Here is a 15477-nt window from a genome sequence, read left to right on the forward strand (position 1 = left end):
ATCTGGTGCCCTCTTCTGGCATGCAGACAGAACACTGTATACATAATAAATTTATCTAAAAGGAAAAGCATATTGTCCAAATGGGTGTTACTTGTCTTGTGTTTTGTTTTGTTTTGTTTTTCAAGACAGGGTTTGTCTGTGGTTTTGGAGCCTGTCCTGGAACTAGCTCTGTAGACCAGGCTGGTCTCGAACTCACAGGGATCCGCCTGCCTCTGCCTCCCGGTGCTGGGATTAAAGGCGTGCGCCACCACTGCCTGGCTTGTTGCTTGTCTTTGAGGATAGTTGTGGAGTCAGGTTGCAGTCACCGCGCAGTCTGTTATGCTGGGAGGAGGTATGAGCCATGTCATGACTGACACATGGAAGACCCTAGCAAGGCCTTGAAGTGCGTAGTAAACTTGAAGTGAGTTGGTGTCATTATTATTTCAGATACCTTAGAATAAAAACAGTTTTGTTTCTAGTCAGGTCTGAGCTCACGAATCCTTGATGAGGGGAGGGGGACAGAGCCTTTTTCTCTGTAGGGGTCTTGTAGTTCTCCACTCTGGAACCTACTGTCTATCCTATCCTATCTGTCTATCTCGTGTGTGCGCGCGTGCGTGCGTGTGCACGTGTGTATGTGTGCGTGTGAGTATTGCACGAAGCTGGGTCAGGACCTTTTGCATCTTAAGCCTGTGCTCAATCAGTCCTCCACCTCCAACCCTGATGACTTTGTAAAATCACCTCTTGCTGACTTCAAAGGAACCTTTTCAGAGGAGCCAAAAGGCAGGAAGTGAGCAGCCAGGGGCTGGCTTCCAGGGCGACCACAGAATGAACTCTGTGTCCTGTGTCCCCTTGGCTGTACAGCCTCGGGAGAAAGAAGGGAGAGCAGGACTTGGGTGAAGAAGTCAGATACGCAGGCAAACCCATACCCGGTAAACATAGGTAGCCCCAGCATTCAGGGCACTTTGTTGAGACCTCTTTTCCACATAAGATTGGAAATTTCCATTTGCATGGGTTGGAGTTTAGAGTTAAAGGCTTGAACACTGTGTTCTGGGGAGGCTCACACTGGAATCTACAGCGAGATTTTTCAGGTACAGATGGAATGGAGGGAGGTCAGCGATGACCCAGATAGACCGGTACCTGGGATTCCCTCGAGCAAGCAGCTCTGACCTTGTAGACCCTCCCTTAACCTCTTGGTCCTTGCTCTTTGCTGGTGTCAGTCCCGGCCTTGTTAGTGGCGGTTTAGTCACTGCATAGAGGGGACTTCGGTGATTAGCACCCTGCCCTGGGGAGCAATGGAGCCCAAATCTCCTGGGTTAAATTCTTTGAGGGAAGCTGGCATGGAGGGAAGAAGGGCAAGGCCTAGCCAGCCTGTGGTTCCTTATGTGGGGCAGTTTCTAGGAGCGTGAGCCTCGTGGTAGCTCCATCCTTTTGCAGGAAGCCTGCCCTGGGTTTGCCAGAGCCACAGGCTTATATGGTTTAACTCCTAGGGCAGTGTGGGCGCACAGTCTTGATTCTGTGTGCTTAACAGTCCCTGGGAATGTATAAATTCAGGCAGAGCCTAAGGAATCCTGTGACATCATCCTCTCCACACAACTTTTTTCTGTCTTTTTTTAATGAGACAGAAAACTCCCATTAGGTTATGCCTCCCCTGACTTTCTTGCCTTTACAAAAGAAAATATTTCTCAACAAGACAAGGCCCATCGTGCCCCCTGGTGGCCAATCAAGTGCCAAACAGATTGGAACTTGGCTTTCTTTGGTATGTGAGTGAGGTCTAGGATACAAGAGCACCTAGGAAAACTTTAAAATTATATTCAATTAAAAAATAAAGAGCCAGGCAGTGTTGGTGCACGCCTTTAATTCCAGCACTTGGGAGGCAGAGGCAGGCGGATCTCTGAGTTTGAGTCCAGCCTGCTCTACAGATTGAATTCCAGGACAGTCAAGGCTACGCTGAGAAACCCAGTCTCAAACAAACCAACCAAATGAAAAGAATACAAAAGCAGGCAGATCTGAGAGTTCAAGGCCAGACAGAATTACAGTCATGTCTTTAAAAAACAAAACATTTTTAATTAATATACTTAACTTTTAGACAAATAGAACCTCTCAAGTCCTGTTCCCATCTCACTATAGTACATTCGACACAATCCTTAAATTGAAGGTTTTGTTATTCCCTACTATCCCAGAATCTTGTCCCTGATACCCCAACACATTTAATCTCCTCAGTTCTCTTGGCTGGACAGTTTCTCAGACTAACCTGTTTTTTATGATGTTGGCAGTTTGGGAGGAGGCTCTGGTCTGGTGTTTGGTAGCATGCCCTTCTTTGGAGGCTCCAAGCTTTCTGTCTTGAGTTCTATCTTCTGGAAGGTTTCTATAGTTAGTCATTATGTGGAGCTTTGGCCATGCGACAGTGTGTTCATTGCTCTTCTTACTGCTTCCATGGAATACCTGGCAGGAGCAGCTCAAAGGAGAACTGTTGTGCTTTATAGTTTCTTTTTTGTTTGTTTGGTTTTTGATTTTTTCCAAGACAGGGTTTCTCTAGCCTCGATGCCTGTCTTGAAACTCACTCTGTACACCAGGCTGGCCCTGCCTCCCGAGTGCTGGGATTAAAGTTGTGTCTTATACTTTGAGAAGCAGTCAGTCCTCGGTGGCAAGGGACCATGATGGAAGCCGTTGGCATAGCTTATTATGGCTGGGCAGCAGTCAGGACTCGGGGAGAGCACAAGCAGGAAATTGTGCTCGCTTGTAACCCTCCAACCCCACCCCTGTCGGCCTATCTTTGCCATGTAGCCTTTCTGTCTAAAAGGTTTTGTAATCCCAAATTGTCAGTAGCTGGGGATAAAGTGTTGACATGCAGGAGCCTGTAGGAGACGTTGCTCTTTTAAACCATAACATAGTCAAGATGTTTTTTTTTTTTGTTGTTGTTGTTGTTGTTGTTGGTTTGTTTTGTTTTTTGAGACAGCTTTTCTTTTCTATGTAGCTTTAGCTGTCCTAGAACTAACTCTGTAGCCCAGGCTAGCCTCAAACTCACAGAGATCTGTCTGGCTCTGCCTCCCAAATGCTGGAACTCAAGGCGTGAACCACTGCTACCCAGCTCAGTCAAGGTATCTTATAAATAGCAAGCACCGCTGAATCGGATGTCCCTGGGCAGAGAATGAAAGGCAGGCAGGCAGTCGGCTTGAGCTGCTGTTTGCTGCCTCCCACGGGGAATGGAGAAACTGCTGTGCCATCTCTGAGAACCAGTCAGCCAACTGATGACCAAGAAAGTAGGGCAATAATTAGAGTCAGAAGTGGCTTAGATTCCTGTCTGGTCATATAGATCAGAGAAAATGCCTTAAAATCATCTTCAGAGCCGGGCGGTGGTGGCGCACGCCTTTAATCCCAGCACTCGGGAGGCAGAGGCAGGCGGATCTCTGTGAGTTCGAGACCAGCCTGGTCTACAGAGCTAGTTCCAGGACAGGCTCCAAAGCCACAGAGAAACCCTGTCTCGAAAAACAAACAAACAAAAACAAACAAACAAAAAAGCCCTCTTCCTCCCCATTTTTGTTCTTTTCTTGATTTTTCCCCCCAAGGTAGGATCTCCTGTAGCCCAGGGTGGTCTCAAAGTCACAGCGTGCAGAGAATGACCTTGAACTCCTGAATCCCAGCAAGTGCTGGGATCGCAGGCACGGACCCCTTGCCTGGCTGGCTTTTATTTCTATCTTTGAGAGCATAGTTGATTTCCTAGTTAGCAGGGGTCTAAACTGCTCAGACCCCTGCTTCTCTGGCTAAGAAGTGGGACTGTGATGGAGAAAGGCTGAACAGTTAGGAATGTCTGCTGCCGGAGTTTGCTGCAGAAGCACAAGGAACAGAACTGGGAGCCCAGCATAGCTGGGCATGGTCCTACACAAGCCTGGAATCCCAGGGCCGAGGTGGGCAGTGACAGGATCCCTCGGACTTGCCGGTGCCCTGCCTAGCCCCCAAGAGGTTCTGGCCTCAAAGGACTGAGGAGGAGAGAGACAGTGGACGGCCCTTCTCTGGCTTCTGAATTCTCTGTGGAGAACACACATGTGAGCGTACAGTACAGACACGAAGTAACTGTGTGTGTCTGTGATGCTGTGGACAGTGGTGCATGCCTGTAACCCCAGCACTCTGGAGGCGGAGGCAGGAGGATCTCTGTAGGTTCCAGGCCAGCCGGAGCTACAAAGTGAAATCCTGTCTCAAAGATTTGGGAAGAGGAGTGTTGTATGTTCTGAGTCAATAAGAAATCTGGTAACTTGGTTTCTAGAGAGTGGAGATGGTGACAGGCAGCGATTTCATTATTCATTTTTTCTTTCTTTCTTTCTGAGAAAGCTTGCAAGCCTTCGAGGGGTTAGTTTTACCTCCTTAGAGATTTCCCCTTCACCCCCAGTTAATACGGATCCTTTGTTTGGCCACAGAACGTACTGAAGGAACATGTGGATGACGACCCTAGCCTGGCCATCACTGGGGTCCCCGTGGTCAGCTGGCCAAAGAAGACTCCAAAGGTAAGAGGCAGATTGTGCATAGGTGGGAATAGGTGGGAGACCACTTCTCATCGCTCTCCCGGTAGCCTACGTGTTGGGAGTCTAGAGCTGTTTTTTACTGGCTCCTGGGAGATCTATCCCCCCAGGTTCCCTGCAAATGCTTTCCTTTGTAAAGGGGTCCCTGACCTAGCTATGGAAACTGCAAGCAGCGGCCCCTGGTGGCTACCTGTAAACTGCGGAAGGGAGGCTTGCTCTTCTGTCAGGTGGTTTGTCTCAAATGTCCCTGTCTTTCGCTTTGTTCTCTCCCTGACCCTCCACAGACTGATTCCCTCCCTTTTAGCGTGACTTCTCTGGTTTCATAAAACGAATCAGCATTTAACGTGAAAATGTCTGAGGCTCTGGAGATGAGTTAGTAGACAAAGGGCTTGTGGTGGGTGGGACAGGCAGGAAGGTTTCTGGAGACCATGCACGGCTTCACTCCATCCCCTCTCCACCTGCATTCCGCTTCACAGTCGAGATGCACGAGCTGTGTATATTTCCTCATTAGTAGGCCGGCCCTGGGATGGTTCCGAGGACTCAGTGTCATTATGCACCTAAATCTCCCAGAACAAGAGCTGGCCCACAATCAGCAACCTCTAAATCAGCGTTTTCAACATTCCTAATACTATGACCCTTGAATATAAGACTCATGTCTTAGTGACCCCCACCCATAAAATTATTTTTGTTGCTACTTCACTATTGTAATTTTGCTACTCTTTGAGTCGTAATGTAAATATCTGGTGTGTAAGGTGGTCTTAGGTGTTATGGTTTAAGTTAAATGCTGCAGGTCCACAAGCAGCAGTGGGCAGCAGTTCTGAGACCACGGCAGACCACGGAGGTAACCTGGGTCCCAGGCAGGGAGCCAGAGCTATTTCCTGAGTGGCCCGAAGGCCATGAGGGGCAGAGGAGCCCAGGTAGGGAGCTGAATAGCAGGTGTGAGACCAAGAGCAGTAAGTCCCAGGAGGAGCCCCAGCCCTGGTGGGTAAAAGACAGATGGATAGGCACGCTATGCAGAGTAAGGTTGGATATTTATTTAGTGGGTTATGGAAGGGAAGGGAAAAAGGGAAAGGGAGAAGAAGAGCAAAGAGAGGGAGAGGGAGAGAGAGAGAGAGAGCGCCAGAGAAGGGTGGAGGAGAGGAGCCATAGCAGCAGCTACCTCCTTGGAGAGAGACTCAGGAAAGTAGATCTTCCTGCCTCAGTGGGGGTGTGGGTGGGCAGGGCTTGTCTCTTAAAGGGACAGAACAGACCTTTACATTAGGTACCACATCATCCAACCACTGCCCTAAATGATACCTACTGTTGCTCCTGGTGACACACACTCCATGAGTTAAGGCAGAAGGAAGCAGACCTGGACTACATGGCTAGTTCAAGGCCAGCTAGAGCAATACAGCGACCCTATTTCAATAAATTAAGCTCTGGAGATTTGGCTCAGTGTCAGAACATTTGGTGTCAGAAGAAAAACTCTGTGTAAGGGTTGGCTCCCCAGCTGCAAGCCAAAAGCAGAGGTTACCTGAGCTCTGGGTGTAGCTTGGTGGTAGAGTGCCTGCTTACGCCTGCTTAGCACGCATGAGGCCTTAGCTTTCCTCCCCAATGAAGCGTTGCTATCAGGTAATTCCAAAGGGTGCTCTGCTCATTTCTGACTTTGTTTTCCATTATCAATGACCCTGAGAAGAACTTTCTAGACCTCTAGGCATTGTCACCAGCCACATAGCATCGGCATTTGAAACATGGCTTGCCCACATGGAAAGGTGCTGTATGTGTAGGTATGCAGCAGATTACAAAGGCAGTCCAAGAAAAATGTTATTAATTTCCATACTGTTGAAATTAATGTTGCTTCATTGTATAAAGAAATGCCCAGTAAAATCTGAACGTCAGATGAACAACAAATTCTTCATCTAGGTGTGATCCCCCAGTGTTATATGAAATATATTTATGTCCAAAAGATCATGCTCATCTGAAGTTTAGTCTAGGCAAAATGTATTTTTAGTTGATAGATCTGGCAAAACTAGTTAAAATGACAATTTTTTTTTCTGAGATGGCAGTGTAACTGGATGGATTATTAAGGTTTATTAAGGGTAATTTATTAAGGGCTTGTGTGTTTGTAACAGGGGCTTACTCTGTACGCCAGGCTACCCTAGAGTTTACTTCTTCGTGCTAGCCTCAAACTCACAGCGATCCTCCTGCCGCAGTCTCCCCAGTATTAGGGCTGCAGGCACGTGCCACCATGTATGGCTCACTTTATTTATTTTTTACACTTGAAATTGTAGCTGCAAAACAGTAGTTCCACAGCTGTCACCCCGGCACCTAGGCGATAGAGGCAGAAGCATCCGGAATTTGAAGCCAGCTGCTGTCACCTAGCAGTTTGAGGTCAGCCTGGGCTGCGAGAGACCCTGACTCAGCTGAGGTTACTGTTAAGTGGAAGTAAATTCGAGGTTTGAACTCCAGTACAGAGAAAAATAACTCAGAAGTACATCTGTGGCTCATTACTTCTTCCTGTTGAAGGGTGCTATTACTGACAATTCTTTTCACATTGTCTGATTATTGCCCAAGAGTCCTTTTCCAAATGTAAGATTTTTTGAGCTATCCATTACTTATTTGAAACTCAAAGGTTATTGAATTTCCTAAAACTCCTACTTGGTAGGAAATACGTAGGGGTATAGGACATACTCTGTATCAGTCCACAAGCTCTTGTAGACAGGGTCCTGGAGCTGCTCGCTGGGCCTGGGCTTGTGTGGCTCCAAACAGCAAAGCAAGGCTCTGCTGTAGCCCTTGTCCCCGGCTAGCTGACCACGCAGCTTGTGAGCCTGCTTCTATCATGCGTTTCTGTGAGAACTCAGTTAAATGCGGCAGAGGGAAGCGGGGAGGGCAGCGCCACACTTAAGCATTTCCTGGCGAGTAGGGTTAAAAAGTTAACAGGAAAGGAAGGAATGGCTGAACGACTGGCTGCCTGGGCCACACCGGGTCCCTGGGTTCCCAGGTTTGCCCCCAGCTTCCTTCCAATTTGATGCGCGTGGGGTCGAAAGATCAAGGGTGCTCACTGAGGCCACCAGGATGCAAGGCGGGGTCTGCTCTGGGTCCAGTTACCCTACAAGTAATTAATGCTCAGGGGTGATTAGCTAGAAATGCTTTGCTCTCCACCTCCCTTCAGGAGAACAAAGCCCCTTTCTGGAACTAATTAGGTACTGTGAGGTCCTTTTTGGTGGGGTGCCCTTCAATGCCAGGATTCCATTTATCACCATCCATCACTGCTCCCCCAATTGACTGTTTCCATGAGTGACATTGATCTTATTTTGATCTGTCTACACCTTGGCTGCTTCCTTTTATAGCCAGATGGTGGGATTTTGGGGTCCTGTCTGTACCCTGGAGGCAAGGCGGTAGGGTGGGGGTGCTATATTTCTTTGAAGCCCAGCCTCTGACCTTGGCCTTATTACTCACCAAGCAGACACTTAAAGCCACTGGCTTGCCTGATACATTCTCAAAGGAAACAACCCAAAGAGGAGACTGAGGCACAGCTGAATTCCACCCCTTTATGGGGGGGTGGGTTTTTCTGTGTAGCCCCGACTGTCCTGACACTTGCTCTGTAGATTGACTGGTCTGGCCTAGAACTCAGAGATCTGCCTGCCTCTGCCTAAAGGTGGGAGCCACCACTGTCCTGCAGCTTCTTATTCTTCTTTCTAGTGGCCAAACCAGACACCCTTTGAGTTTTTTTTCCCCAGGCGACTTTCTCTGTGGCTTTGGAGCCTGCCCTGAACTCACTCTGTAGACCAGGCTGGCCTTGAACTCAGAGAAACACCAGGAACTACCTGCCTTTGCCTCCCAAGTGCAGGTATTAAAGTCGTGAGGCACCATGCTCTCCAGGGACCTTACAGGATTGTTGCAGGATGTGAGAGGAAGTGACACAGGTTCCATGTCACCTGTGGTTTTACTTTCTCTTCCCCTTCCTCTGCATTTGAGCGGTTAGGTTAGATGCTAGAGGCCTGATCTGGGTCCTTCAGGTGTGACGTGCAGTCTGACCCTGAAAGGCCGGATCATTCGGTCAAAGGGCCGAGGGCTTCCTGTGTTGTACTAGAGTTACAGAGTAATTAAATGAATGGAATATGGCTGATGGGGGTGAGGTGAAGCTGCTGGGAGCAATGGTTGTTCATTATTGGCTTCTGGTCAGGGCTCTGGACTTCCTGGAGAGGCAGTGTGGTCAAATGAGGGCCAGTCCGTAGGCTGGGAACATCAGCTTCGTCTGGGAATCTTGTTAGAAGGTAGCAGGACTAGCCTGGGCTCCATAGCAAGTTCACAGTGACCTACCCTGAGGTACAGAGCCAAACCTCATCTCAAAAGAAGTAAGATTGCTGGGGTGAAGGAGTTTCCTGCCGTATCCGGCAACCCGAGTTTGGTGCTCAGAACCCACATGGTGGAAGGGAGAACTCCTGCGAGTTGTCTTCTGACACAAACACTCTCTGTCTCTTTCTCTCCCTGTGTCTGTCTGTCTTTCTCTGTCTCTCTGTCTCTCCCTCTCTCACCCCCCTTCTCTCTCTCTCATACACACACACAAATGAGACAATTTATTTTTCTTGGGTTTTTTTTTTTGTTCCTTCCCCAAGACAGGGTTTTCTGTGTAACAGTCTTACCTGTCCTGGAACTAGCTCTGTAGATTAGGCTGGTCTCACAGAGATCCGTCTGTCTCTGCCTCCCAAGTGCTGGGATTAAAGGCGTGCGCCACCACCCATGGCACAAACAACTATTTTTAAGGACTATCTTGGGTCCTGCCCTTGACGTTGAGCGCTCAGTGGGCTCCCGATGAGCCCCAGGAATTCCTGCTTCTGAAAACTTCCAAGTGCACAAGCATGTGCTTTAAGGCCAAAGTCATTGACACCACCTGGCTCTGCCACTGACTAGCTGTGCACTCCTGGTTAAGCCTAAACCTCAGTTTATCCATCTGTAAAAGGGGCTAGCAGGTTGCTTCTGCTAGCAAGGTCTCTATGAGACGCCATCTGTAAAATACCTTTATTACTAGTAAAACCATGTGTGGCGGTGCACACAGGTGGTATGTGATGTCCTTGGGAGGTGGAGGAGGGAACCATTGGGAGTTTAGAAGCTATATAGTAAGTTTAAGGCCAGCCACAAACAAATAAAACAACAGGGACAGAAAACCCTCTGTATTAGGCCATTGGTCAAGGGTAGCAATTCTACAGAGTTGTGGTGTGTAATACTTGACACCCTGAACCAGTCCACCCACAGGCTGATGATTCTCTCATAGCAGACAGCTGCACACACCCGCAGTGCTAGCATTCCTGGGCTCATTCAGAAGGATGAGTTTAAAGGCAGTCTAAGCTACCCAGTAAGAGAGTCGCCCAAGAATCCAGGAAAGAAAAAACAGAGGACCCAGAGGAGGCGTGGCAAGATTACCTGTCCTTGAATCGGCTGGGGAAGTCCTTGTGGCTTTTCTGAAGTGTGTGTGTGTGTGTGTGTGTGTGCGCGCGCGCGTATGCGCGCGCGCGCGCGCTTATCTGTCCCGTAAGCACGGACAGGAGAAACAGGCTGGTTTAAGAAACTGTCCTCTTTTATCCCTCCCTTTTGCCCCCTATCAGGAACAGCTCCAGGCTCTCTAGCATAGTGTTGCTATTTCTTTAGAATGTGCCCCTGGGGCCTGCAGGCAGCCAAGACTCCCAGGCCACTAGGTCAAGGACTGAGGAGAGGGTTTCAAAGGCTAAGCCCCTTGCGGTCTTCTAGGAGTTAGAAGGACCTTGTGAAAGCCCCAGGAAGCAGCGACCCTCTGGCAGGCACTGGGCTGCTCGCTCCTGTCGTTGGATGAGGAGCCCAGACAGGCAGAGAGAGCAAGGTGCTTAGCTGGTTGAGTCCTTGCTGAGCAAGCGTGCGGACCAAACTTATTCTCTAGAAGCCATGAAGAAGGCTGTGCACGGTATATGCATGGGATTCCAGCACTGGTCTGCTTCCCAAAGCCAAAACACATGAAAGCCGGGGGCTCCAGGGGGGAGAGTGTAAAATGAAGCGGGGAGCAGTTGATGGAAGCATTTAATGTTTAGCCCTGGCTCCCACACCGCGACAAAACTTTACCTGGGGAGACACAACAGACAGGTCTACTCATCCCAGATGGGGAGCCCACAGCAGACCAAAATCTTTCCAGGGGCCTCAGTTGGTCTAAGCCTCTTCCAGGCAGCTGGTTTGTTCTGGTCTGAGAGTCTTCCTTGCAGCTTGACTTGTCTGTGAGCCTTTCTTCTGAGGGGACTCTCAGCTTTTATTGCTGACTCTGGCAGGGAGGGGCCTACTGAACCTGGTTAGTTTCAGAGACTTCCTGAAGCTTTTTTTGAGTCATTTACTGATGGGGAACCTCTGTCAGCCAATGACCTTTAAGAGGTTGGACTTTTCTTTCCTGTTCAGTGAGTTTGCCCAGTATAATGAAGAAAATATGAACGAATCTTTGGTGTTAGCTTGGGGTTCTCTGACCCACGCCGTCACCCCAACAGTTTAACTTCCTGTTTAAGGAGTTTTCTGCACAACGGGGTGGATTCTTTTTTGTGTGTTTATTTTTTTCCTTATATGTACATGCACTGCCCTTGGAGGCCAGAAGAGGGCATTACATCCCCAGGATTGAAATTACAGCCAATTGTGAGCCACTGTGTGGGTGCTGGCAGTTGAATCCAGGTCCCCTGCAACAGCAACCAGTGCTCACTGAGCCATCTCTTTAGTCCCTGGGATGGGGTGTTTTAATCTCTGGGAAGCCAGCCTCTATTCAGAAAACCTGCCAAGCAACACTCCATCTCCTCCCTCCCTCCCTCCCTCCCTCCCTCCCTCCCTCCCTCCAGCCCCCTCCTCGACAATGGTCCCTGAGCCTTGGCGTGGTTGACTATAGACCTATGGCTAATAAACAGGCCACCAGGTCACAGTACTAGTCACCTGTTCTCAGGCGCTTCCCAGTGATTATGAGTTGAGGTGACCTGTAGCTACACACCCTTTCAGAAGGCCGTTTGATAAGCGCCTCACACCCAAATCACTTCAGGAGGAGTCTTTCTCCTGGCTTACACAGGCTTGACACATCCTGCCTGGCGTGTTGGTGTTTTAGCACACAGGGTCCATAGCCAAGCAGAAATAGCGGCAGTTTTTCCACCAGCTGCCAGCCTGGCCCCTCCTGGCACTGGGAAAGCCAGCCATCAGGGTGGGAGTTTCCAGTTCGGGCCCAGGTTATTTTCTTCTTGCCCCACAGTCAGAGCCCGCACATGCAGTAACGTTAGCCATAAGGTTGCGTCATCTGGTTCTGGCATACAGCCAGCAGCAGTAGCAGTAGCTTTTATGGTTTGTGGGGCCTGGGGGGGGGGCTTCTCTGGCTGACAACACAGTGGAAAACAGCTCACCCCTGGCACTGGTGTTTTTATCCAATAACCTTATAGCCTCTGAGAGTGTCTTGTCCTACCACTGTAGGGTACCATTTAGATTTAAACTGGTGAGCTGTTGTTTAATAACCCATTTTTTTTTCTTTCAATTAACCCAGCCTCAGCTGGGTTGTAAGGTTGTAAGGTGAAAGTACCTGGTTGTCTTCAGCCCCGTTCTGTACATTAATGTCCGTGTCACCCATACCTAACACTGGGTAGGGTGAGACCCTTCATGGTGCCTTCCCCTGCTGCTCGCTGTGTGGAAGTGCTTGTGAGAGGCCTGTGGTTATGTCCACATGGGTGAGGGTGTATCTGCACCCCTCACTCATTGGTGCAGGTCCTATAAAGTCTGTCTGTCTGTCTCTCGTGGGACATGTCTGTGTCCCTTCAGAGCGTCCGTTTGTCGAGGCTGTAACCATAAACAGGCCTCAGATGTTTAATGTTTCTGTTTATGATTTTATTGGTGTTTTGCCATGGACTTCAGGTCCCCTGGAACTGGAGTTACAGTTGTGAGCTGCCGTGTGGGTTCTGGAAAGTGAACCCAGATCCTCTGGAAGAGCAGTCAGTGCTCTTAACCTCTGAGCCATCTCTCCAGCCCCAGGCCTCAGATGTTTTGACAGCATAGAAAATATGAGAACATTTTACAGAATGCCAGGCCTCAGCTACTTTCCGACCCGTGTTGGGTCCCCTATTATGGATCTTTATGTGGGCCCAGTGGGTAGCGCCCCAAGGGTACCTGTGGTGCAATGACCCACATCTCGGTGAGGGCATCTGCTTTCTGATTTCCTTGTACTTGGTGAGCTGTGGGCTGCCACAAGGAAAGCTACCACGAGTTCCCACTGAACTCTGCTATGTTATTGTCCACATCTGCTGTCCCCATAGTGTCTGATTCAGCATCTGCTAGTCCTCCTTTCCCAGTGGGGCCATCCATAAAGCGAGACCTCTGTATACAACCCGCATGTTGGTGCAGACTGTCCCAGACCACGTCTCGTGAGTTTCTGCTGTCCACACTGCTCTTCTCTCAGGTCCACATGGTATCTGTGTTCATGTGTACTATATAGTTACCTATTCTTGTTTGGTGTGTCTGCAGCACCATCTGTGTTGTGGGCATCGCCATGGGTGGCTGGCATCCCTGCCAGTACGTTAACCGGCTTAGCTGTTGGTTCCATTACTGGGGGATTCTGGGTGGCTTTAAAGAGCATTGGTCCTAGGAGAGCCCGCATGGCGTTAGTGATGAGGCTGGGAGACACTGTGCCTCTTTGTAAGGATGTACGCCACCTTTGCAGAGTGTGATTCCATGCCACACCAGGAAGGGGATCGGCCGGGAGGCCTTCAGTCCAGCCCGTTATTATGAAGATGTTTTCACAGTCACTGGGGTGGTAATAGATCCCACCTGTTGCCACACTTTATCTACTGCTAGCAGTTGCTGTTCTGGTGCTGTGCACCCAGCTTCTGTTCCTTTCCGTTTTGAGACCAAACCTCTTCTGGAACCGTTTGCTCGGCTTGGTGATATCTAATAGGAAGGGATGCTGGGGTAATGGGGTACACAGCTGTTGAGCCTGTCCCAAAGCCTCTCGAGCCTTTCTGTCCCAATCCCAGGTAATACCTTTCTTTATCAAGTTATGCAGAGGGTGAGTTGCTTGGGCAAGATGTGATATGAAAATCTGCCGATATCCCAAGACCCCCGCCCCCGCCATGCCTGTAGCATCTTTACATTGACAGGCATAGGCTGTTGGGATTCTGCCAATAACACTTCTAGGTATCATATGCGTTTTCCAGACCATAATACCCCCAAGATTTTACAGCTTGTGCCTGGCCCAAGCTTGCATCTTCTGCGGATTGATCTCCATCCTCGTTCCCTTAGATGCATTTTCTAGATCTGCAAAACACTCAGGTTAGCATTATACCACCTTTACCATGAAACCTTTTTTACAGAGGGTGGATGGGACAAGGAAGTGCGAGTCTCAGGCCACCACCCCATGACAAATAGTGTGGCTGTGGATGTAACCCTGCAGAAGTACTCCGGGTGTCTACTGCTGACTATTCCTCATGAATGGGACCCAGCAGCCAAAGAAACACTAAAACATGCATTAGCAAGGCCTAAACCAGTGTGGAAAGACCCCAGTGCTTGTACTGGTTGTTACAGCAATGTGGAGGAGGGGGCGGTGGGCACTATCTTATTACCTCTCTGTAACCCACAGCCTTTCTCCAGGAGCCATCTGGTTTTTCACAGGCATTTTGGACTGTTGAAAGGACTCTGAGCTGAATGAATAATCTCACCCCTTTCTAATTCTCTAACGGTTTCCGTAGTTTGATCGTGGTCCCCGGGCAATCTGTATTGCTTGACGTCCACTGCCCTATACAGAGGAGCGCATCTGTAGGTCTCCATCATGCCTGCTCACGCACCAGTAGCGCCATTGTGTGAGAAACCCCCTAACAATGGCACGCGGGGTGTGGCCCAGTAATCTGACCCCCTCCCCCAGAAGGTTTTCTTGCAGTGGAGAAATATACACCAAGTGGTCTTGGGGGGAATAGCAATCTACACCAAGAACCAGCTTAATCCTTCTTACCTGGACTGTCTTATCTCCACATCCACCTACTGTTGCCAACTGACACTGGTGCTTTTGGGGTGGCCATGAATTAAGGTTCACTCAGCTCTAGTATCCATCCTTGTGACCCTTCTTCCATAAGAGGTGCCATGGGGGAATCACCTGTACCTCCCTATCTTTTCTTTTCCTTTTTTTTTTTGCACCCCAGCTTGGTATGAGTCCAGCTACGTTTCAGGCGACTCGGATAGGTCTCACTCGTTGACTCTTCTCATCTCTTCCCGCGTGCTTCAGCTGCCTGCAGGCTGGAGTGCTCGGATCGCAGAGGGAACTGCTATACAACACTGTGCCTGTGACTAAGTGTGTTCTGCACATGTGCACCTGTGAACAAGTGTGTATCCTCACCACAGAAACTGAGGGAGAGACGAGGTTAAGCGTGACATACAGTGTGCAGTGTGAAACTCCTGATGGAATTCCAAAGACTCCCTAAGTAGCGGTTAGGTTTTGTTTTGGATGCCAGGTTGGAGCCTGGCAGGTCTTAAGAGGGTATTAATAACAAAAAAACTTCTGATTGGAAGTTCCAAAAAGGTTCTCTGTATTCCAAAAAATATTGTGTGTAACATCAGCAATGGCAAAAGCCAGTTGGAAGAAAATGGTTGGTGGTCAAAGATTGCCCTGTTATTCGTTTCCAGTGACGAAGTCCCAAGATAATTAACTTCAAAGACAGGCAAGGTTTGGTTTAAAGGTTTAGGGTTGGGGCTGGAGAGATGGCTCAGTGGTTAAGAGCATGGCGTGCTCTTCCAAAGGACCTGAGTTCGATTCCCAGCAACCACATGGTGGCTCATAACCATCTGTAATGAGGTCTGGTGTCCTCTTCTGGCCTACAGACATATATGCAAACAGAATAGTGTGTCCATAATAATAATAATAAAAAAAAAGGTTTAGGGTTTCCAGGCCCCTGGTTAGGCTGTCTGTGTTTGTTGAGGCAGGACATCATGGTGGGAACACAGATGGGACAAAGCCATTCACATCATGACCATAAATGAGAGGGGT

General features: G+C 49.1%; 1 protein-coding gene across 7 annotated transcripts in view; it reads left to right on the forward strand.

The window, feature by feature from the left end:
- The window catches only part of Kdm2b (lysine demethylase 2B), a 129917-nt gene that overhangs the window by 67140 nt on the left and 47300 nt on the right, over nucleotides 1-15477 (forward strand). For all 7 annotated transcript variants that reach the window (XM_041648076.1, XM_041648079.1, XM_041648077.1 and 4 more), the window contains one exon: nucleotides 4392-4478. In XM_041648076.1, coding sequence (XP_041504010.1) covers nucleotides 4392-4478 — 87 coding nt within the window. The remainder of the gene's footprint in view (nucleotides 1-4391; nucleotides 4479-15477) is intronic.

Source organism: Microtus oregoni, unplaced genomic scaffold, assembly GCF_018167655.1.
Source record: "Microtus oregoni isolate MIOR12 unplaced genomic scaffold, Mior012 000003F_ref0000135, whole genome shotgun sequence".
NCBI classification, from domain to species: domain Eukaryota; kingdom Metazoa; phylum Chordata; class Mammalia; order Rodentia; family Cricetidae; genus Microtus; species Microtus oregoni.